Source organism: Mauremys mutica, chromosome 6 (assembly GCF_020497125.1).
Source record: "Mauremys mutica isolate MM-2020 ecotype Southern chromosome 6, ASM2049712v1, whole genome shotgun sequence".
NCBI lineage: Eukaryota > Metazoa > Chordata > Testudines > Geoemydidae > Mauremys > Mauremys mutica.
In genome coordinates this window covers 44,979,422-45,003,823 of record NC_059077.1, presented here as the reverse complement: position 1 = coordinate 45,003,823, position 24,402 = coordinate 44,979,422, and the positions used below count along the sequence as shown (strand labels likewise).

General features: G+C 40.3%; 1 protein-coding gene across 4 annotated transcripts in view; it reads left to right on the top strand.

The window, feature by feature from the left end:
- Window positions 1-24,402, top strand: part of POLK (DNA polymerase kappa) — a 118,005-nt gene that overhangs the window by 34,127 nt on the left and 59,476 nt on the right. For all 4 annotated transcript variants that reach the window (XM_045021583.1, XM_045021580.1, XM_045021578.1 and 1 more), the window contains exons 4-12: window positions 159-311; window positions 2,939-3,070; window positions 5,810-5,963; window positions 9,597-9,848; window positions 13,282-13,406; window positions 13,629-13,795; window positions 16,929-16,961; window positions 22,332-22,428; window positions 23,795-23,966. In XM_045021583.1, the coding sequence (XP_044877518.1) occupies window positions 159-311; window positions 2,939-3,070; window positions 5,810-5,963; window positions 9,597-9,848; window positions 13,282-13,406; window positions 13,629-13,795; window positions 16,929-16,961; window positions 22,332-22,428; window positions 23,795-23,966 (1,285 nt within the window). The remainder of the gene's footprint in view (window positions 1-158; window positions 312-2,938; window positions 3,071-5,809; window positions 5,964-9,596; window positions 9,849-13,281; window positions 13,407-13,628; window positions 13,796-16,928; window positions 16,962-22,331; window positions 22,429-23,794; window positions 23,967-24,402) is intronic.

Below are 24,402 nucleotides of genomic sequence, written 5' to 3'. Positions count from 1 at the left end.
ATACTTGATAAGTTACGAGAAGGTGAGTAATCATTTTTTCTCCTCTTAGTATGTGACAAGGGTTTTCTTTTATGATTGTTTGGCCTGTGGCACCTTGGCCAATTTAATATATTATTGTAATTTCTGTGTTTGTGTACATTTTATACACTTTTGTACAGGCTGACAAACTTGCGCTGGAGCTAGAGCAGAGCCGTGATCTCAGCTGTACTATTGTACACATTGACATGGATGCCTTTTATGCAGCAGTAGAAATGAGAGACAATCCAGAGCTGAAGGAAAAACCCATAGCAGTGGGATCGATGAGTATGCTGGTACGGTCAAATGTCAAGCTGATACAAAGACCAAATTACATAAAGATTCAGTGACAGGAACATTAGAAATGCATACAATAATAACACAGATGGCGAAAATATTTGTTGTCTTACTGTGTAAATTTGGATTTCATATTTCAAAGAACCAGGTAGTTTGCAAAATTTTAAGTTATGAAGAGGTAACAGAAAGGTGAAAGTTGTCTATTAAGCATATAACTCTTGGTCTGGTCATTCAATTAAAGGTGGAGAATTGCATGTTGGGCCTGTAGTCTCTTTGTGCTATATCTTTATTTTGATATTTAGAGCCACCCTAGGCTTGATTGTAGACCTCTGTGGGGCACACTTTGGTTGGCAAAATTAGAAGGCCTCATGCCAATCTAATAATTTAGCTCCTACATGAAATCAAATATATTGATTTGTTATTGATTAAAATATGAAAAAATATACTAATTGAGAGAGATCCTTAGCACTTAAACTACTTAGATTCAAATTATTTTAAATACATAAAATGAGACCTGCATTTTGAAGTCTTTTTTTCCTCGACTGTTCATTATTAGCTAGGGTTGCCAACTTTCTAATGGTAGAAAACCAAACACCCTTGTCACGCCCCTTCTCTGAGGCCCCATCCCCGCTCACTTCATCCAACCTCCCTCTCTCGCTCACTCTCCCCCACCCTCGCTCATTAGCTCATTTTCACCAGGCTGAGGCAGGGGAGTTGGGGTGCAGGAGGTGGTGAGGGCTCTGGGGTGGGGCTGAGGATGAGGGGTTTGGGATGGAGGAGGGGATATGGGCTGTGGGCCAGTAATTAGGGGTTCAAGTGCGGGAGAGGGCTCCGGGCTGGGGCAGGAAGGGATGCGGGCTTCCAGAGGGAGTTTGGGTGTAGGAGGGGGCTCAGGGCTGGGGCAGGGGATTGGGGTGCAGGCTCCGGGCAGTGTTTACTTCCGGCAACTGCTGGGAAGCAGCTGGCATGTCCCTCTGGCTCCTAGGCACAGGGATGGCCAGGGATCTCAGCGCGCTCCCCCTGTCTGCAGGCGCCACCCCTGCAGCTCCCATTTGCTGTGGTTCCTGGCCAGTGGGAGCTGGGGAGCCAGTGCTTGGGGTGAGGACAGTGCACAGAGCCCCCGTGGCCGGCCCTAAGCCTAGGAGCAGGATGGACATGTTGCCACTTCAGGGAGCTGCTCAGAGACAGGTAGGGAGCATGCCAGCCCCAAGCCAACTGGACTTTTAACGGCCCAGTCAGCAGTGGTGACCGGAGCCACCAAGGTCCCTTTTTGACTGGGCATTCCGGTTGGAAACAGGACACCTGGCAACCCCATTATTAGCAGATTACTATCAATTTAAGCGTGAAATGAAAATTACATTAAAGCATCCAAGAAAGCCTTTAGAATATATTTATATACTGGTGGATGTATTTTGTCTGATTCTAAAAATGATGCTGATGTGGATTATGATTAGTTTGATTGGCACATATTGGGCCAAGATTTGTGCCGGTTTACATCAAATTCAGTCAGTGGAGTTGCATGGGGAATAAATCAACTTAGAATTTGATCCATTGTATATAGTATGCTATAGAAGCAAAAAAGGTGTAGAATTATCATTACTTTAGAGATATTATCCATTTTAACAGATTTTTTGGTGGCATTTTTATTTTTTCTGCTCTAATAGAGTTGAGGGTGCTCAGCACCTTGCAAGATTAAGCCTACAGGCTCTGAATAAAGCAGAAGTGGTAGTAACTTAACCTTTCTTTAGTTTGTTTATTTCTTCCTCTGAAACTAGTCCTGGGAAATAATTCAATCTCCAGATATGTTTCTCCCACATAGCCTCACAATATGTCATGTCTCAGTCTGTTTCACATATTTCAATGAGCCCTAGTGCTCCTCAGAGTAAAGGTGTGGGCATTCAGTTAATAAAAAATCAAGCATACTGGAATTTTGTCTTTTTAACTTTTAAAAATTAATATTGTCTTGGATGACCAGATATACAAGCATGTCTTTAATTTCAATTTTTTTTGTTATTAATATTGGAATTAGCCTCCAAAGCAGGAAAGAGGAGTATAGTTTAAATGGCATGTGAAAGGTATGGAATTGCCAGGAGACTGAAGTCCTTTAGCCCTGCAGCGAGAATGGCATAGACAACAGCCATACAAGCTTCCACAAGCTGTTCAGCCAGTGTGACTCGCCCCTCTTCTAGAGAGACCACCTTTTGGGGGCAAATGGCAACAGTGTCTATGACCTACTCAATACTGTGCCCTTTGCTAACATTTCTAACAAATGCTGGTTAGTGCCTCTCTAAGCAGATCTGCAAAAACTGAAAACACTTCAGTTAAATAAGTTTATCCATTAACAAATTGACTTAATTTGAACCTGCAAACTAGAGATGAAAACTGTCCAGTTACCAGTCCCTAAAATCATGTAGTTCTCATAATGCAAATAAATTACAAGCTATGGAACATAACATACTGAATCTAGAATGGAACTGGTTACTGCAGTTTGATAGATGCTCTGTGACAAGAGCATTGTTTCTATGTCTTTTTACTTCAGTCTTTAAAATTGCTGCATGTATTAAAACTCACAAGTATGCTGTAGGACATGGCTATTTAACTCTATATCTATTTTTTCCCTTTTAAGTCCACTTCAAATTATCATGCTAGGAGATTTGGGGTACGTGCAGCCATGCCTGGATTTATTGCTAAGAAACTATGCCCACATCTTACTATAGTGCCATTAAACTTCAAAAGGTATGAAGAAGTGAGTAAAGAGGTAAGTAATAAACGAGAACATCTCACAAACCAATAGCAGTGCATACTTTTGTTTTAGATTTTAAGACAACAATAAATCAAAACTTGTATATACATTAAAAAAAGCTAATTTAAAGATTAAATTTTCAAGACATGGCTTTGAATGTAAATTAAATACAGCATTTAAATTAACATTCTGTGGCAGTAGGGACAAATTCATCCCTAATCTGATTCCATATAGAGTTAAGATAATCGAGGTTTTCAAAATTATGTAATGAACAGATGATGATGTTATATTGGTAAATTCAAAACCATAGCACATAATCTAATAATTAGGAGACTAGGAGTAAATAGGGAGAGCAAAGAGAATTTCTTCATACCATAATAACCATATGGAATACTAATTACCTGGGAGAGCTATTGAATCAAAGAGCATTAATGAGCTCAAAAGACATCTACATTTGTTTCCAGAGAATGAATGGACTGAGGAGTAAAATGGAAAAAAATTAAGGAGGGAGGAAAGGTGATTGCTGTTTCTTGTCCCTAGAAAAGTATGGTACATTCCTTTCCATTAAGGGGGAAAAAAACTATGCATGTAATTAATACATTATGATGAATAACTGTATATATTTAAATACTTTGTGTTCTCTTAAGATTTAAATACATTGGTTTAGATTATAATTTTAAAGCTTCACATGAGAGAGTTGCAAAAGATCAGTTTGAATTAACATCCATAGTAATATTTAGAATACATATAACTTTGTATGAAGAAAGATGAAATATATTCTGTAGCTGTTGAGGCAAATCAATTGTTGGTGTAAATCCATTAATTTCAGCTGAGTTACAGCAGGGATGAATTTTACCCAAGATCTACAAAAAATAGTGGTGTTTTTTTTTCACTTTACAAGATTACTGGTAAACTAAACATGTTAATTCCATTTGACGTTCTTCAGTTCCATTTTATGAACAGAATGTATATTATATAAATATGTGGCTTTGAGAACAAATCAGACTTGTTTATGATGTAATCAGGACCTCAGGATATGGATGTAGTCTTGTATTACAGTTTGTCTTGTGGATAAGAGTAAAATAGTTGAAGATTTGTATATGTTTTTATGTTCCTTTTATTATTGGTTCTTCAGATATTATTTCCATTAAGGGAGCATTTGATAAAATGAGGCCAGACTTCCCCATATACAAATTGTTGCACCTTCCATTGATTCCAAAGAGTAGGAGGAAGGAAGCAGCGTTGTTCCCATTTTACAGATGAAGAACTGAAGCACATCAAGATTAATTAGCTTGCCCATGGTCTCAGTGGCAGAGCCAGGAACTTAATCTAGATCTCCTGAGTCTCAGTCTAGAGCCTGAAATCTGGTGTGGAAGGATCACTCTAGTGGTAATAGTATGGGTCAGTCTCCAGACTCATTTAGGGGCTGATGTTGTTATATCCACTGAAGTCAATGGCAAATCTTCCATTGACTTCAGTGGTGCAGGATTAGATCCTTAGGCCTTGGCCCCTTCCTGAAAATTTCCATTTCCTCTCATTTGTTGTGGTTGGTCTCATTATATTTATACCATTTTTACTCAGACCTGGATTGAAAATAGCAAACTGATTTCACATTAGCAATCAAAACTTGTTGGGAAGGCTAAGTTTGAGTCACTTTCAAGAAGAGGAAGAACCCATGACTGTCCTTGAATATTTAAATCGCAAAATGTTACTAAAAGTTCTCAAGTATTTTATAGTGAAAATGAAGCATTTAAAACTACAAAAATAGGTGTCAGAATTTTATTTTGAGCATTTACTCTAAGATTTGCATATCATAAGACCTTCAAAAGAATATTTAAACAAGAGATGACCACTGTGAGTGGTTTGGGGAGATGAAGATCTGATAGACATAAATGGGTTTTAAGGTCCATTAATATCCATTAGGTAAATGTCTTTAATACAAAGAAATGTCACTATAAGTTTGAAAAAGTAGTACTTTTACACACCATTTGTGTAAGAAGCGGCTTATTTTACATGTTAGTGTGGTCAGAGCAATGAATTATAACTTCTTAGGTGTAAGAAACCACACAACTTTTCTGTATTTTATCAAAAGAATTGCAGTATGTAAATTAACTAAAATGAGCTGTATGATTATTGGTAGGGTTATAATGAGCACAAAGCATTGCCCATTGTCTTCATCAGCTACACTAAAATATCCTCAAGCTGTCAGCTACATCAATTTATTTTTCCTATGGTTAAAGCTTTCTTCTATTAGGCAACCAGTTTTCCATACATTAAATTAAATGTATTATATCCTTCAGATATCAATGCAAATCACAGCACAGCATGAAAAACTGAATCAGACCACATACACATCCCAAGTGTCTAATAAACTTACAAGCCTCTTGAACTTTTTTCACATGGTTACCACAGTGTCATGGGATCCTAATGATGTGAGAGTGTATAGCCACTTAAACATATATCTCACAACTACCTCTTCAGTAAAATGCACATTGCTCAGAGACCCTGATCTTTGTTTTGGTGTGTAATACTGACTTATTGCTGCTTTTAAATGAGAAACAGAAGTTTTATAAATTTGCCATATCAATACATTATTTATTTAATAAATACTTAGAGTAATGGTACTGATTGTCTGATCAGAATGGATGTGCAAAGTATGTGTGTTATTGCAAAAGTATTAACTTCATTTTAATACACACCAACATGTTTTGCTATTGCAGCACAACTTTAAACTTTCTTTACATGTTTATCAAGGTTAGAGAAATACTGGCTGAATATGATCCTAGTTTTATGCCCATTGGCTTAGATGAAGCCTACTTGAACATAACAGAGTACTTAGAGGAAAGACAGAACTGGCCTGAAGATAAAAGAAGTTACTTCATCAAAAGAGAAAACACTGCAAAAAATGGTAACCAAATTACTAAATATTATAGCTATTAGCATAGTAAATTGGAAATTATTATATATGAAAATTATGATGTATGGCTCCGTAATCAGTTCTGAAATGTAAACAAATCTCTTCCCTATTAGAGAGGATCTTGACTCTTTGAATAGGTATTTTATAGCATACTGCAATCAGCACCATGGTATGTAAGCCCTAACTTCACTTTAGAAGTGTCAGAAATCATGTTACAAGGCAATGCACCTGAGCTCCATTAAAGTGCATTACAAGAATAAAAATACATAAGAAATGAACTCTTCAAAAATAAAGAATGATTAAAACATGATTATATCAGTTCTTGCTATTGGAATGTGGAAATGCAGAAATTTCCACAGCGGGATCCACCATTGGGGATATTAAAAAGTTTTGTAGGCAAAATCTTGTGCCAGTTATTGACTTTATGCACAAACAGCATCATTTTAATCTCTCACATTTGAAAACTACCAAGAAGGCCATTGAGGAGATAAACAAGAATACACCTTTCAATTCTACTGAAAAACACTGGCCCATCTTCTATCAGAACAGAGATGTAACAAAATAAGCATTATAAACATGTCGCATATTGGCAAGTATGCACTTAGGCATGTGTATCTTCAAAATAACAGTTTATGCTTAAATGAACAGGCTTCTTTTTTTTTTTTTAATACCACTTGCAAACCCTCAGGACATGTAATTCTCATTGAAGTCAACGGTGGTTCTGTATGTTGAAGGCTTGTAGAGTCAGACCCCGAGAATCATAAAAATGTAGGACTGGAAGGGACCCCAGGAAGTCATTTAGTCCAGTCTCCTGCACTGAGGCAGGACTAAGCATTATCTAAACCATCCTGACAAGGTATTTGTCTAACCTGTTCTTAAGAACCTCCAATGACAGAGACTCCACAACCTTCCTAGGTAATTTGTTCCAGTGCTTAACTACCCTTACAGTTAGTTTTTTCTATGTCTAACCTAAATCTCGATTGCTGCAATTTAACCCCATTACTTCTTGTCCTGTCCTCAGTGGATAACAGTTTATCACCGGAAAGAGGTGGGGCAGGGGCTTGGGGGAAGTGGTAGAATGGGGATAGGGAGGCGGTGGAGTAGGGGGGGCTGGGGCCGGGTCACTTGCTGCTGCCAGTGCCAGGCCCCCCGCTAGTCCCCCCAGGCCACCTTGGGCCCTGCATCCCCCTGAAGTGCAGGGCTGCACAAAGTGCAGGGCCCGGGGTGGTTGCCCCAGTCCATCCTATGGACAAGATGGCTCTGCTTGGACCTGTTCTGGGCAGCACCAAAAATTATACAAACCTGGCGCCCATGTTTGTAACACCTCACAGCTTGGTATCATCTGCAAACTTTGTAGGTATACTCTCTGTGCCATTATCCAAATCATTTATGAAGATACTGAATAGAACTGGACCCAGTGCAGGAGCCCACTCTATGCTTTGCCAGCTTGATTGTGAACCATTGATAACTACTCTCTGAGTACGGTTTTCCAGCCAGTATAAGATGAACTTATAGCAGGTTTGTCTGGGCTGTATTTCTTTAGTTTCTTTATGAGAAGGTCATGTGAGGTGGTATCAGAAGCCTTAATAGAGTCAATATATATGACTTTTACTGCTGCCCCCCTATCTATAAGGCTTGTCACCTTGTCAAAGAAGGATATTAGATTGGTTTGACATGATTTGTTTTTGACAAATTCATGTTGACTGTTACTTATTACCTTATTTTCTTCTAGATGCTTACGAATTGATTGATTATTTGTTCCATTATCTTTCCAAAGTTAAGCTGACTGATGTATAATTCCCTGGGTTGTCTTTATTCCTCTTTTTATAGATACGTACTATATTTGCCATTTTCCAGTCCTCTGGTATCTCTCCCCAGGGCCGCCCAGAGGGCGAGGCAAGTGGGGCAATTTGCCCCGGGCCCCGCAGGGGCCCTGTGAGCCCTGGCCTGGCAGCAGTCCGGATCTTTGGCGGCATTTCAGCGGCAGGGGGCCCTTCAGTGCTGCCGAAGACACGGAGCGACTGAAGGGCCCCCCACCGCCGAAATGCCACCAAAGACCCAGACCGCCGCCAGGTGAGTACAAGTGCTGCAGCTCACCCGCTTTGCCCCAGGCCCCCTCTCGGCAGCCCTGTCTCTCCCACCCTCCATGAGTTTTCAGAGATAATCGCTTATGTCTCAGAGATCCCTTCAGACAATTTCTTAAGTAGTCGACTATGTATTTCATCAGGCTCTGCGGACTTGAAGACATTGAACTTGTCTAAGTAATTCTTAATTTGTTCTTTGTTGATTTTAGCCTCAGATCCTACCCCATTTACTCTGATTTTCACTATGGTAGCCATCCAAACATGTTCCCCAATCCTCAGGGGCCAAATGCATCTGGGATTGCCATTTTGCTCCTGCCATGGGCCATAATAAGCATAACAAGTATCTTTCTCTCTCTCTCTCTCTCCCTCAAGGACACAGTGGGCCTGAATATTCCCCAAGATATTGTGTAATTTACACATGATCTCACAAACACATCTACTCCCACTTGTTCTTTCCATTTTTTTTTCTCATTACAGTTTTCTTTTCAACAAAACTGTTGTAAATATTAGCTCTTAGCTGTTGTAAATATGTGCAAACCTTGGTAATATTTTCCATATTATCTAAGTACTATATTCTTTTTCAGTTTGTTACCTTCCCTGCTTTGATACGTTTGCAAGCTGCACTGCAGAGCCCCACACTGGATTTCACCTGGTTGGGTATACCTAGAAGATATTGGATAGAGCTGGTCAGAAATTTTCAGTAGAATGTTTTTCCGTTAGAAAATGCAGATTCATCAAAAGCTACGTGTTCTGCATAAATATGTGTCTTCTGATGAATCTTTCAGTGGCAACCCCTCAGCAGCTCAGGTAACCAAGGCTTCCAGACTCCAGGTTCCTCAGCAGCCCATATGGCAAGGAGTTTGGGAACCTGGGCTCACAATCTCCCTGGCTTTCCTGCAATCTGCCTGGCACTAGGAATGGGGGCTCCCTGGTAGCTCACCAGGTAAGCTGCCCCTAAGGCTGAGAAGCTCTGGCTGCTGGGAGCCTGGGAGCCTGAATTCTGCTGCAGCCTACCAGGTGAGCTGCAAAGGAACCAGAGAACTTGGGATTCTCAGTATCCTGCTTGGGGGGGCCATCTGGCAGGCTGCATCAGAGCCAGAGCTTCTAGGCACTCTTGTTTCACAAACACCAGAATATTCCCACAGAGAGAATAATGTTTCTGAAAGAAAATATTGCAGAATTTCACTTCCACAAAAAAATTATAATGTTTTAACTTTTTATCTCAATTTGGGACAAAAACATTTCCAAAATTTCAATTTTTTCCCCCGCCAAAGTGAAATTCAGTTTCCTGGCCAAATCTAATCCTGGGCCAAGCTCAAATCGCATATACAATGAGTTGGCTATGACCTTTCTTTTTTTAAAAATGTACCAGTAATTGAAATTATTTCAGCTACATAACAACTTGAACTTTGCAAACTGAAAAAAATGAAATAGCTAAATCAGCTTTTTTCAGGAGCTGTGCAGGGGAATCAATTCACAAAATATATGTTGCTTATTAAGAAGGATGAGTTACATATATGTGTACCCTTTTATAATGTAGGTAAACAAGATGTAACTGCACCTGATGAACTAAAGTTGAATGAAGATGCACACTCATCCTCACCAATATTGTTTGAAGATAATACTTCTCTAACAGAGGAACAGCCTGTTGCTACTTCCCACCTGTACACCGAAGAAGAGAGAGATCAAGAACTGTTGCTAAATTCAGTGGTCTTTGGAACTTTAGCTGAAGAAGTTGTGAAGGAAATTCGCTTTCGGATTGAGCAAAAAACTGGATTGACTGCCAGTGCAGGTACACACATGTACATAAATAATAATATTTTGCATATTTGTAGTGCCTTCCACCCAGTGATTGCAAAGTGCATTGCAAGCATTAAAAAATTAGCCTTGCATCAACTCTTTGATGTAAGGAAGTAGACCCCATTTACAGATGTGTAAACTGAAGCACCAAGATTGTGACTTGCTCAAGGCCACATCACACAAGAAATCTCAGAGTCAAGAATAGAACCCAGTCTTGTAATTTATTTAACCATAAGAAAATTTTCTTTAATTGCTATTGCTGGCATTGTATACATTTGGTTAATGATAGCAGTCATATCATCCTTTTTCTTCCTGGTTTCCTTTTCAATCATAACTCCTCCACTAATGTGGAAAAGTGACCCAGTTGGTTCAGGCATTAGTCTTATACCTCTGGACAGCTGCATTTAAATCTTAACTTGCACTACTGATTTTGTAAGCCTTTGATCAAAGATAGATTTAACATTGGAATGCTATAGTTGCTATTAGTTAGGATAAAGGCACATTAGCAGAGCTGTGTGGAGAAACATGTTCAACACTTGCCCATCCTGTGCCTGGCTTGAGCTAGTTTTTAATCACTTTCTTAAGCACTAAATACACTGACATGTTAAAAATAAAATAAACTGTTTACTAGACAGGTTAGTATTTACTTTTCAAGGCAGTGGCAGTTTTAGATCTATGCAGCTTGTACTTGCCCAACTGATCTTCCAACTGGAACTCGATCTATGATATCCTGTCTGAATTGCCCCTGTTAGGCTGCATCAGAGATCAAATCCTCGAACTGCATTCAGTCCGTTAGTTCAGATAGTTGCTCTTCAGGACTCTTAGGGCTAGTCTATAGTGCTGGTGCACTGTCTACACTGGTGCTTTACAGCGCTGAAACTTGCTGTGCTCAGAGGGGCATTTTTTTCACACCCTTGAGCGAGAAAGTTGCAGTGCTGTAAATTGTCAGTGTAGACAGGCCCTCAATGACTTGCTGATCTGTGTAAAGGAGTTATCAGGGCCTGCGGAGCTTGAAGCACAGGGGTGGGGTGGAGGGGCGCAGGCAGGCAGGAAGTAGTCAGGGGAAATGTCATGTGAAAACACGGGTAGAGGAGAAAGTAATAGGATGGGACAAAGCTGGATGACACCCAACATGTTACTTCATATAGGGCCCTGCAAAACTCAGAAGCAGTACCACTTGACTGTCCAAAAAAAATTTAGTTTCATTTCTCTAAAATTTCATCCTCTTCTGGATGATTCACTGTTTAGAAAAGGGGAGTGGACCTCTTAAAAATGCCGGGGATTTGATGAACGAAAATGAAAAGTGATTACTGTTTAATAATCTGACAATCTAGAAGGCCAATTGGACAATATTAGTAAGCAGTGATATACAGAATGGTTCCTAGCATCACCAGGAATAAATTATAATCACTGTAAACAGCAGTCAGTCTTTAAATCATTGAGGCTATAGAGAAGAATCAATCTATTTGTCACCTGCTATTCACCTCTTAGTACCAACAGGGTTCATCTGTAAAAACTCAGTTATTTTGTGTGATGATTTGGGGCTCTGTCAGTATAATTTATGATTTCTAGTTGATATTATGAAGTTGTATTATGAAAAACTACTGTATTGTGAGTGCCTTTGAGTATGTGGAGCCACCATTACTGATAGAATTCCCCATTGTCCCTGCTAAAGTTTAACAACGGTACTTTAACCACTCCAAAGTTATGCTAAAGCAGCTGCATCCTTAGAAAATCAGTGTTATCTTATCTCTCTGGACAGTGTGGGGGGGGAAAGGTAGGAGCAATGGAAAGTTACTCAAAAGACAAAACAAAGGAAGTTGGAGATAGGGGGACTTAAATAGCAAGACACACAAGGAACAGAGGAAGAGCGAGACAGGAAAAGGAAGTGTGGGACAGGTGAAAGTAAGATATCACAAGCTGGGGAAGGGACTCTATGACAGAGAGAAATCACCCAGCATGTAACAGCCTGCATGAGGCCTGGCCTGCCTACCTGCTTTTCTGGACACACATGGTTCCTAAGGGCTCACAAGGGAATTGTGAGCTGGGAAGTGATGTTGTGGTTAAATGTTTGTTGTTCTGTAGGATCTATGCTCTTCTGTGCTTTACATGACTAAGTAAAAGAGCATTAAGATAATAGACTCTATGCAGAGTGTGTGAGCATATGTCACATGCTTTACAATTATTGTGAGCTCCAGAGAGCTCTAAATTGTAACCAGAAGCTTCACGCCTTTGGGGTGTAGTTTTGAGGGTATGTTAAGTAACTGGGGTACCTTGGGGTTCAGTGCTGGCCCTGGGATCTAAGGTGCAAGTGGGCTGAGAAGCTCTATGACTAAGATAATGTGCCAGAGAGACCAAGGGAAGAAACAGGGCTGCAGCCTGCTGAGACTCTGGAAGCTTAAAACATCCAGGGAGCCAGAGGCTTGGGTTCCCCTCACACCAGTCCAGTGGATGGCTGGAAGGGAGTGCCCAGCTGGATCTATGGCACTCTATTTACTAAAATGAGCAAAATAGACACATGCAAATCAATACAAATGATAAATCATTCTTAATTCTCAAGAACAGATAATATTCCATCTATCCTAGATACTTACATGATACCCATTACCATAGTACTTGAACACCTCACAGTTTTTAATGTAATTATTTTCACAACATCCCTGTGAGGTAGGGGAGCATTATTATCCCTTTTTTACAGATGGGAGAACTAAGGCACACAGAAGCTAAATGATTTGCCCAGGGTACCACAGGAGGTCGGTGGTGCAGCAGGGACTTGAGCCCAGGTCTCTCAAGTTCTAGATTAGTACCCTAATCCCACTGGACTATCTTTCCTCATCCTTGGTAAAGCTCTACTACAATGTTTAGGTTATTAAATGTGTCATAACTATTTGCCATATCTCTGAACCGTAATTGATTGAGATACCTCATTCATATTTAGGCCAAACATAACTTCTCTTCCACACCAAGCTTTCTCTGTTACTGTAAATTACTGTCATACTAATGTGTAATCATGTACCAAGTTGCAGAAAACTTTGCGTTTAAAGAAACGTATCCCCTCATCACTTAATTATATATGTTGCATTTATAAATAGTCCCTTTCAGCCTGCATATCTCAGAGTATTTTATACATCTAACCTGATGTACAAACTATACACAAGTGCTTTAGCCACTATTGCATAGCTAAAATGAAACATAGCAGTTCTCATGTCCCTATTCTTTCAAAAAGTGCCAGAGGACTGTAATGACCAAAATGGGTGAGAATCTCTGTTTTATATCAGTCTTCTCCTTTCTGTTCTCGTTTGGTCTTTGCCACGCATAGGATGACTAATTTTACACCTTTAAATCTAGGAAGATTGAAATGGAAGATTGAGTCTTGTGGTTAAAAAGTCTGTTGTGTTTCTTCCTTTGTTTTGTTTGTTTCTAAGGAATTGCTCCAAATATGATGTTAGCAAAAATGTGCAGTGATCAGAATAAGCCTAATGGACAGTACAGAATCTCCCCTGATAGGCAATCTGTAATGGACTTCATCAAAGATTTGCCCATTAGAAAGGTGAGAATATTATCAAATTTACTATACATTCATGTCCTCCTTATATGAATGCTAGTGTTCTAAAACAAATAATTTACTTAAAGATAATTTCATTTCTTCAGTGCCAACCTAGTTCAAAAATTGTGTTTGAGTTGAATTATACAAAATGTTAAACATTAAGCATTTATCGAAAGATTTCAAAAATTTCAACTTCATTGAGACACATTTATTCTTGTTCTTCAGGTGCCTGGTATAGGAAAAGTAACAGAGAAAATGTTAAAAGCTCTTGGAATTCTGACTTGCACTGAACTTTACCAGCAGAGGGCACTGCTTTCTCTTCTTTTTTCAGAAACATCTTGGCATAATTTCTTGGATGTCTCACTTGGTTTGGGTTCAACGGATTTGGAAAAGTATGTCTTGGTATATGTTTTACTGTGCGTACTTTACATTTTGTTAAATATTTCCCCAAGTGTGTTACACATCTTACACATTGTGAATGTTATAAGCTAGATTTGCTGGGTTTGACATTAAAAATATCTGTCAGGTAAGTTTGGATAGTATCATATATAAAAATTGTGGCTGTTAGTAATATCTTACACATAACACCTGCTTTATTGCTGTACCAAATGTTAATTTACAAAGCAACCACTTTTTAAAAAGTGTAGGATTTGTTAATGTATGGCCCTTTGGAGTACACAGAATAGGTAGAGAGCTTATAGAACCAAAATCCCTGTCTGGTTTATGAATCTAAATGGTCTGCCAAACAAAGCTCTGGCCATACATGCACACTAAGAAATGAATAGCGCCTAGTTTGAGACAGCTGTACGGCAAGCACGTCTTGTTTAGAACAGGGGTTCTCAACCTTTTTCTTTCTGAGGCCCCCCCCCACAACTTGCTATAAAAGCTCCACAACCCATCTGTAGCACAACTACTGATTTTCTGCATATAAAAGCCAGGGCCAGCATTAGAGAGTAGGAAGCAGGCCAATTGCCTGGGGCCTTATGCCACAGGGGCCCCTGTGAAGCTAAGCTGCTCAGGCTTTAGCTTCATCCCCCGGTGGTGGGGCTCAAGGCCTCCGGATTCAGCCCCATGCAGAGGGGCTTCAGCTTTCTGACCTGGGCCCCAGCAAATCTAATGCTGGCCATGCTTGGCGGACCCCCTGAAACCTGCTCACAGCCTCCCCGCCCCCCGGGGGCCCCAAACCACTGGTTTAGAATAACCTTATCAATACTAAAATAGATTACGAGATATGTCATATGTATAACTAACCTAAACAGGGTTTATTTTATTATAGTTATTTAGCCTTATCATAGAAGTTCACAAGTATTTCTTCCATGTAGTTAATACACCTTTGCTATTCATAATTATTCCTATATGATCTTAAAACAAACACACAGTGTCAAATCTTCAGCTGGTGCAAATTATCACAGCTCCATTGACTTCAACTGACTACATCAGTTGAGGATCTGTCCCTAGTTTCTATGTCTCCTACTGTGTTTAGATATAATTTTTTAAAATTGATAATATGATTGACTTTGAATTTGTTGGGGTAGAACCCAACATTCGTGTTTCATTCTTCATATCTAATCTAATCCATGGTCTTTTTGAATCTCCTGTCATCGTCGAATCTAAATGCTGCCCTTATAGGCTCATAATGGAGAAAAAAGAGGGGTCAATATCTGCTCAAAAACTTATCACCCTCCCACACGCCTGCCTTGAATGCAAATACACATCCTCCCGTCACTCTAAAACCACAACTGAACATTTTGCCATGCTGCTCATGTTTAGTAACCCTACTTACAGATTCTGAAACCCTTTCTATTTAATCCTGTCATGCTGTTGCTTTTGGGTAACATTTTCAAAAGCACCTGAGGGTATGTCTACACTGAAAGTGGGGGGTTGGGGTGGGAGGGGAAGGGAGGTAAGCCTGTGACAGCGAGTCTCAGGCTCACGGCGCTCATGCTACCAGGTTAAAAATAGCAGTGTAGAAATTCCCTCTTGGGCTGGAGCCCAGACTCTGAAACCGTCCTCTCTTGCTGAGTTTCAAAGTCCAGGCTCCCGACCAAGCAGGAACATCTGCATTGCTATTTTTGGCTTGTAGTGCAAGCCCCACTAGCCTGAGTCAGTTGACTTGGGCTCTGAGACTCATTGCTGTGGGTGTTTTTTTTGTTTTTGTTTTTTTGCAGTGTAGATGTACCCAAAGAGAATTTGGAGCCTAAGAACATTTTCAAAAGTGCTTTGGCACTTAGGCTAAATCTCACTGAAAGTCACTGGGACTTAGGCTCCAAAGGCTCTTAAGCACTTTTGAAAATATTACTTCTTGTTCTTACCATCGCTTCTCTGGTATTAGCAGAATGAGAAATCCTTCTTTTAAGACTGCAAAATAATCTCATAAGTAGTCAAAAGAAAAACAGCTGTTTAACAGCACACATTTTGAAAGAGTTTAGGGACCCTTTAGGTTTGAAAAGCACAGTATAAATGTAAGCTATCATTTATTTAAAAAAATAAATAAATAAAAATAAAAAATTCTTCACACCACAAAAGCTTAGATCAATATATACCACCACAAATCTTTGTATTTTTTTCTGAAGTACATAGTAAATTTTTATCTTTAAAGGTGACTTGTGAAAGATAACATGGCTTGTCCAGTTTTTCTGTATGATGGATAAAGAAAGCCTGAAAGTTTTTGTTTTTAAGTACAAAAATAATCAGCTTGGTTTTATTTACGTTAGAAATCAAAGTCCTGTCTGGTATTGAGTACTTCGTAGTGTCTGTGAAAACTTAAAGCAAAACTTATAAGAACCAAGAACAAAAACATTAAGTCATCAGAAAGGCAAGAGATTTTTTGTCAGACTGTTTTAAAGCTTTGTTTTTTCTTTGATCTTGTTAATACCTATTTTAACTTCAGTGATGAACATTTTGGAGAAAGCAAGCCTTTGTTAAAGTTTCAACCCTTGCTCCTTCAAAAGATGTTTGAGTATACGGTAAATATCCCCGAGACATCCCAAATGATCGTCCCTAATTTTTTTGGAGAACAAACTTGATATTCCTGATCCAGGCAAAAACAAGCCAAAAAAAATTTTTTTTAAAGCCTAAAGAGGATTTTCCTCTTTTTAAAAAATAAAAATAAGACTAGTATAATCATGATTTTAGTAGAAGCATGTTGCGAGAGATAGTGAGCCAAGAAAGTGAAAGAATTGTATGTAATATATTAATTTGTTTTTAAAGTCTCAAAGCCCTTCTGGTCATTAATGGGTATGGCTGACTCATAGTGCAAACGGTTAATTGTATTAACAGCCATTACTGATGTACAGTTTCTTACTTCATCTGTAATATGCACAATTTTAAGAGGAAGAAAAACCTCCATATCCTTGCAATGTTGATTTATGCAAGGTTCTTGGAAATGTTAACTTTCAAATCCCATAGAAAAGATTACAATTATCTACTGAAATCTTCTCGGTTAACTATGAAGGGCTTATTAAAAAAATTAAAATTCTCTGTGAAAATGACTGTAGTTCATAAAAACATTTTTCTTTTTTAAAGGTACGGAGAAAGAAAAAGTATGAGCACTGAAAGGTATGTATGGTAATGTTAGTATCTAAAAAACGATGCTATTAATCACTAAATTAATAAAACCAATCAATGTAAAATAATGTAGTTGAGTCATCACATTTATTTGACTTGTTGGCTGATCTACTGATTGCGTTTTATTTATATTGATTACTTACTAATTCCCCATTAACATTCTGAGGCTTGGTAGGTTCTTGTCCCAAGGTCAGGCCCAGTAGTATTAGAATTACTGTTCAGTTGAAAACCCCATTGTGCACAGTTGCAACACTTAGGAAAAGCCTTTTGAATCTGAAATAGTTTTATTAACACAATTTTGTAAAGTCACAAACACTCCAACCCAGCAAGGTAGATAAAGATAATACAACCACATACTCACAACGTCCCTTACAAAAGGACCCAAAATATTAGTTGTCATTCTCACCATCACCATCATTACCAGTAGTCATCATCCTGGCATCTCCCAAAAGTTACATCTTCCAAGGCACACCGACTGAGATACAATTTTATAATGTGATACACTGACTCCACTATGCCTAATGCATATTCAGTAGGGATTACTCCCCTTTTTCTTATTTGTATTTCCTCACCCTACTAATGTTGGGGGGTGCCCTTCTTCCATATGTTACTAGTCTGTTTACCTCAAGCTTATTAGTATATTACCATGGCACTTCTGTGGTCAGACATCTGCTGATGTTCCTAATTTAAAATATCCCAAGCTGGTATAAACTAGCATCTTGTGGTTATCTGTCAGCAGTTCAGTCATTACAGCATTCTTTCTTGTAATATCTTATGATCTAGGGTTATTCCTGGTTAGCTGCTTATGCTAAGGCTTTTGGACCTTATGTCTTGTTTAGGTAAGCTATTAGGCCTTGTAGGCTCATGTAACGATGTTGGTTCTGGCGTGACCCAACTGAGAGTGCCAATCCAGGACAAATTGCTTAAAGCAGGGCATTTACAGCCCAAGGCTGAAGTTTCTATGCACACCATGGTAAACCAAACCAGCCAAACAGAGAGGACTTCGATTTTACCCCACTGGCTAGCCACAAGTCACACAAGCAATTCCTTTAGACACTCCAGTTTCCCAGTGTCACCACCAGTGCCACTCGTTATGGGGACAAATGGTTATGAAAACCAACAAGCCACTAAAAGAAAAAGGTTCTCTCGATACCAAAGGACCAAGCCCCAGACCCAGGTCAATATACAAGTTAGATCTTACCCACAAATCACGCTGTTGCCAATCCTTTAGAATCTAAAATCTAAAGGTTTATTCATAAAAGGAAAAAGATATAGATGAGAGCTAGAATTGGTTAAATGGAATCAATTACATACAGTAATGGAAAAGTTCTTGTTTCAGGCTTGTAGCTGTGATGAAATAAACTGCAGGTTTAAATCAAGTCTCTGGAGTACATCCACAGCTGGGATGGGTCATTCAGTCCTTTTTTCAAAGCTTCACTTTGTAGCAAAGTCCCTCCAGAGGTCAGAAGCAGGATTGAAGACAAAATGGAGGAAATGCAGCAGTCTTTTATAGTCTCTTGTCATGTGGCCTTTCTTTCTTTGTTCCAAAGACAAGCATTCGTGCACATGGCAAGAAAAAACCTTAGAGTTCTGTCCATAGGCATGATCCTGCATACCTTGCTGAGTCACAAGGTGTATCTTCTTTCAATGGGTCAGTTGTATAGCCGATGGTCCTTAATGGGCCATCAAGCAGGCTAGGCAGTGCTGACACCAAATTGTCTGGGGTGTCACCCAGAAGCATAGCACAAGTTTGAAATACAGACAGTATAGAGTCAATACTTATAACTTTAAATGCAAAAATGATACATGCATACAGATAGCATAATAATAACCAGCAAACCATAACCTTGTCTTAGACACCTTACTTGACTCCCTTTATACAAGATTTGGTGCCACTACAGGACCTTGGTTGCAACAATGATCTATATAGTCCCAGTTCACGTCAGTAACGTCACAGCTCATTACTTATTACTTAACTTATACCAAGACCTTATCTAGAAAATACCTATACCTATAGGGTACATAGACTAACCACTAGTGGCTAAGACATCAGATAGTACAATCCTATAAGTGTTAGTTGATATTTTATGTATATTAGGACAGCTAGTTTTATGTTTAGTAACTTCACTACATAAGAGTCAAGCTTCCTGTCCTTGCCTTCAGGGTCCTGCATAAGTTTTCTCCTACCAGTTTTCTACCGGATTGCTTTAAATGAGAAGAAAGCATCAGGTTTCTTTTCTTAAACCGTCATCTAGGGACGGGGCGGCTCTAGCCATTTCACCGCCCCAAGCACGGCAGCATGCTGCGGGGGGCGCTCTGCTGGTCACCGGTCCCGCGGCTCCGGTGGACCTCCCGCAGACGTGCCTGCAGAGGGTCCGCTGGTCCCACGGCTCCGGTGGACCTCCCGCAGGAGCCGTGGGACCAGCGGACCCTCCGCAGGCACGTCTGCGGGAGGTCCACCGGAGCCACCAGCCGCCCTCCCCGCAACGGGCAGAGCGCCCCCCGTGGCATGCCACCCCAAGCACACGCTTGGCGTACTGGGGTCTGGAGCCGCCCCTGTCTAGGGAGAAAGTGTGGGGCTTCTGACATTACCTAAGAAGTAATGGGGAGAGAGTTATGTAAACATCAGTGTAAGTAGCTCTATGTATTTATAGATATGGCGATATATACGGATTGGTCTTGTGCACCAGTGGATCATCTAAATTATTTACTTTTCTGCTGAATTGTTCTGACTATACTCTAAAGGAATGTTTATCTTTTGCCCCATAAAATGTATACCATTAGCAGTAACTTGTTTTTCTCTTGATGCTGATATAACTTCTCCAGATGTACGTTATAGGTTTGGTGAACTCCAACAGCAGTTCACAAAGTATTGTGTATAGTGACAAAAATTCTAAAAGTGTCTTAGGCCTGGGATTCACTAGGGTATTGTGCACCAGTGTAGATATGCTGTTATAGACACAGCCCGGGACAATAAATTGTGCAGCTTCCCCAGGTATCTCCTGAGTCCCAGACCAGTGACTTGTTCTCTTCTCTTCTCCTTAAATTCTGCTAGTCTCCAAGCAAATCAATTTGACTTTTCCACCCTGATATAATCCCATATCTGAAATCTCAGCCATGTGTTCACAACCTTTGACATCCTTCTTAAACCTTCCCTTTTCATGCCCCCAATTTACCTTCTGCTCAGGATCTCACTGATTTTTTCAAAGAGAAAACTGAGAAAATCTGACATGACCTCATCTTTTCCTTCTTCCATTATCTCCTCTTCCCCAGTTATCCACACTAAGATTTTCTCTGTACTTTTCTCCATCAGTTCCTTGCCTGCCCTAGAAACCTTTCACCCCTTGTGCGTCCAACCTGTGCACTGAATGAGGAGGGTCCTGCAGAAAAAAGTTTGTGATCATGTAATTAAAGACTATATCACAATACATACACACAAGGTGGAAAGCTTAAGGTTGCACCAGCTACTGTAAATGTGGCATTTCCTAACTCTCATGTGCTTAATTTTACAACGTAAAGTTCTTTAAACATAGTTTGGAGTTTATTTGTGTGTCTTCCTGGGGTTCGTTTTTTTTAAAGGAAAATAACTAAAAAAATCTATTTTGTACAACTGATACAAACATTCTGTTGTGCAACAACAGCCATGTTCGAATACTGAAACTCCTACACAGTTTGAGGTACAGGATTAACCATGTTAGCTATCAGCAGGAGAAGATGGTTATCCCACAGGAAGGATGGGCTACTGGCAGCCACATGCTGGATCTGTGTAGTTGTGGAGAGCCTGGCCCAGACTCGGGAGGTGTGGGGAGACTCTTTTCTGTGTGGAAAGAGTGAGGAATGGGCTAAAGTGGCCATGTGCTGTCTGGGGCAGGGTGAGACAGGCAAGGTAGTTCAACTCACATGGCCCCCTCTTTCTCTCTGAGAGATAGGAGTTTAGCTCCTGCTCTATGGTGCCCCCAAAGTTGGGGGAGGGATGGGCAACTGGGAGCATGTGCTTGATTGGATTAGGGAAGAGAGTGGTGCGGGGCCCAGCATGCTCCCTGCCCATCCCCCTCACATTGCTACAGCTCTAGCAGCAACTTCTTGTTCCCAGTGCAGTGTGTGGTGCCGCTGCTGCTTTAGCAGCATTATAGGCCCAACTTTAGAATGTTCATGTTGAGTTATTATTTTGGCAGCATGCCATCATTTTTCTGAGGAATGTAAGTTACAACAAGGAAATGGCAATTTTAACAATTTATATATCAGCCAAACATGAACACAAATTGGACAAGAAAGAGGCACATCTCTAGCGTAAGGGCTTTCTCACTGCCAAATAACAAAAGCCTATTGCAAACAGTGGAGGTGAGAGTTTCTCAACGGAAAGAATCTGTTACAACTGAAAGCGTTAGACAGCCATGAGTGTCATGACCAATTCCCTCTATAATCACAAAACCAGCCTTTCTTTCACATTATCACTGAGGTAAGGTAAGGTTTCCCTTTCCCTGGAAAGGTGTAGCAAAGACAGAATTAATTAAATTTTTGGCAGAAAGCTAGTTTTTCCTTCTCTGGTTCTAGCCATAATTACCATAACATTTGTTTCTTAGCACCCGTGTTACAGTATTTACATCTGATACTTGGCTCTTGGATTAATTTCCTAATCCTCTCTTCCTTCCAGTGTTACACAACACTATGCAGAGAAGCTTATATACAAATGTTTTGGCTGGCTCTGTGATTTCAGTTGGTGTTAGCATTCTCTCTTGTAAATATTTAAGCATTTATCAACCTAAATCTCATGTGTTTTCAAACACTGCATGAGAAGTGTGACTACAACACCCCATTTCTTTGTTTGGTGGAATTTGCAAACCTCTTTTGTGCAGTTATTGAATGTGCATATATCAGGGATCGGCAACCTTTGATACGCGGCCTGCCAGGGTAAGCACCCTGGCAGGCCGGGACAGTTTGTTTACCTGCTGCGTCTGCAGGTTCGGTTGATTGTGGCTCCCACTGGCTGCAGTTCACCACTCCAGGCCAATGGGGGCTGCGGGAAGGCGCGGCCAGCACATCCCTCAGCCCACGCCGTTTCCCACAGCCCCCGCAGCCACTGGGAGCCACGATCGGCCAAACCTGCGGACGCAGCAGATAAACAAACCGTCCCGGCCCACCAGGGTGCTTACCCTGGCGGGCCGCATGCCAAAGGTTGCCGATCCCTGGCATATATATTTCTGTTTAATATAAATATACATCCTGACTTAAAAAAAAAACCCTCAAACCCACAACATTTTCTTCTTGTTAAACTGTTCATGAAAAATTTTAAATCTTAAGGATGCATCATTCCAAAATGCATATTGGGGGAAAAAATGACTAATCTTTATTTTCATTTAGGACATTCAGTGAAATTAACACAGCAGAAGAACAATACAGCTTATGTCAAGAACTTTGCAGAGATCTTGCTCAGGATCTGCAGAAAGAAGGACTTAAGGTATTTAAATCATTCTTTTCTTAGTTAAAAAAAATCAACCCCTTTGCACTCTCAGGTCCCAAATCCGCAGTGCCCTCTGTTAGCAGTAATGCTTTCTGCATTATCATGCCCTACCTTCTGGCTTCAAAGGATTCTGTTATTTTGTTCATTGATGATTAGAATAATTTAGACCGAAATTGCATTTAGCTTCAGGGGGCTATCTTGTGAGATCCTTTAAGAAATGAAACCAATTCACCAAGTTATTTTGCATATCGTACATGTTGTTCTAAAAGCTATGTTAATTAACAGAAGGAGTAGTAGAGCTGCATAAAAAATGGATTGCCTGGAGCCTTACTGTGGCCAAGCATGTAAACTGTAAAGCACTGAAAGGATGTATTCCTCCTTATCTTATTATTAGTAAATATACAGATCCTATAGCTTTACTGAGCACAATATACTGTATACACTGAATTTTTACTTATTTTTTGGGAGGAACTCCTCACATTATTCAACAGGGATCTTTATTGGTAAAGCAAAGAGTAGCATTCAAAGATTCCTAAAGGTACCAATCAGTCCTCTTCAGGCACAGAAGGTTGTTGTGACACAAGGATATGGGATGACAGCATGGAGAAAAAGCCTCTGTATTGACAAATAACAAAGGGTAAACTTGTCTAAAGCGTTGAAGTGACTTGGCCTATATCCCATTGTTTGCAGTGCTCCTAAGTCTTTAAGTGCTTTTGAAAGAGTTACCCAAACTCTTTGAATTGGAAGAGAGATATGGTAACTACTTTGAGCTTATCACTTTACAAACACATTTTCAAGTGATTGGGATTTATGGTGCACTTATTGAATTGCATGTACACACTTGCCTGTACAAATATTAGGGCAGATTTTCTGCCCTGTTCTGCTCCCTTTGCACCACTCAAGTGATATAAAGGGAGCAGAGACATTGGAGATCCTTAACTGGGCATTCCCGAAGCACACAAGAGTTCCTAGTAGATGTAGACTGGACATAGCTGGCATCTGCCCCGCAACTCCCAGTCCAGGAGATACATGGGAGGTGGGTAGAGACTGGGAAAGTGGCCAGAGTACATTAGCAATATGCATCTTACAGATACAGATAGCCAGATGGTGCAGGTTAGAGTAGCCCCCAGCTACTCCGCTCTGGCAGCAGGCTATAGGCAGGCAGAAAATCGTATGATAACAGGCTCCATTACAGCCCACCATCCATGCTGTGTCCAGCATAAGTTGGATGCAGCAGTGACTCTAGCCCCCTGCTTTAAAGTCATTGTTTAGACACTGAAGTAGAGTTCAGCTAGGTGAAAAAATACTTCACTGTAAAAATTCTTCCATACCATGTATGTTAAGTGTTTTATTTGTTTTCTAGGGTAAAACCGTTACCCTGAAACTGAAGAATGTGAATTTTGAAGTAAAAACAAGAGCTTCCACAGTGCTCGCTGCTGTTTCTACTGAAGAAGAAATATTTGCTGTTGCTAAAGATATGCTAAGGACAGAAATTGATGGTGTTGCCCCTCACCCTTTGCGGCTAAGGCTTATGGGTAAAATATTTATAACTTTTTTGTTTTCCTTTTTAGGGCAAGATCCCCAAGTCCCTCAGATCAGGCATGCTGCACTCCTGGGAATGGGTGGCATAGTTGGATTTACCCTCCCCCCAATAATCTTGAGAGCTGCTGGGGACAAAGCCCCTGGTGCAAATTAGAGCAGGTTCAGTATTGCTCTAACTTGTCCTGGTGGATCGTGGCTCCCAGGGAGTTGCTCCACCAGCTGAGATTGCCGCCTCCTCCCCAACCCCTGCCTGCCCTGGAACACCCTTATGCCAATGTTGGGGTGCCATCCTGTGACATGGGAATCCTCAGCTTTGCCTCCTTAAAGCAGCTTTAAGTCTCCTTTGCATGGCAGCAGGGAAGAGTTGAGTAGATGGCTCTATCATTTTTGTCTGAGGAATGACCTAAATGATAGTGTTATAACTTGATG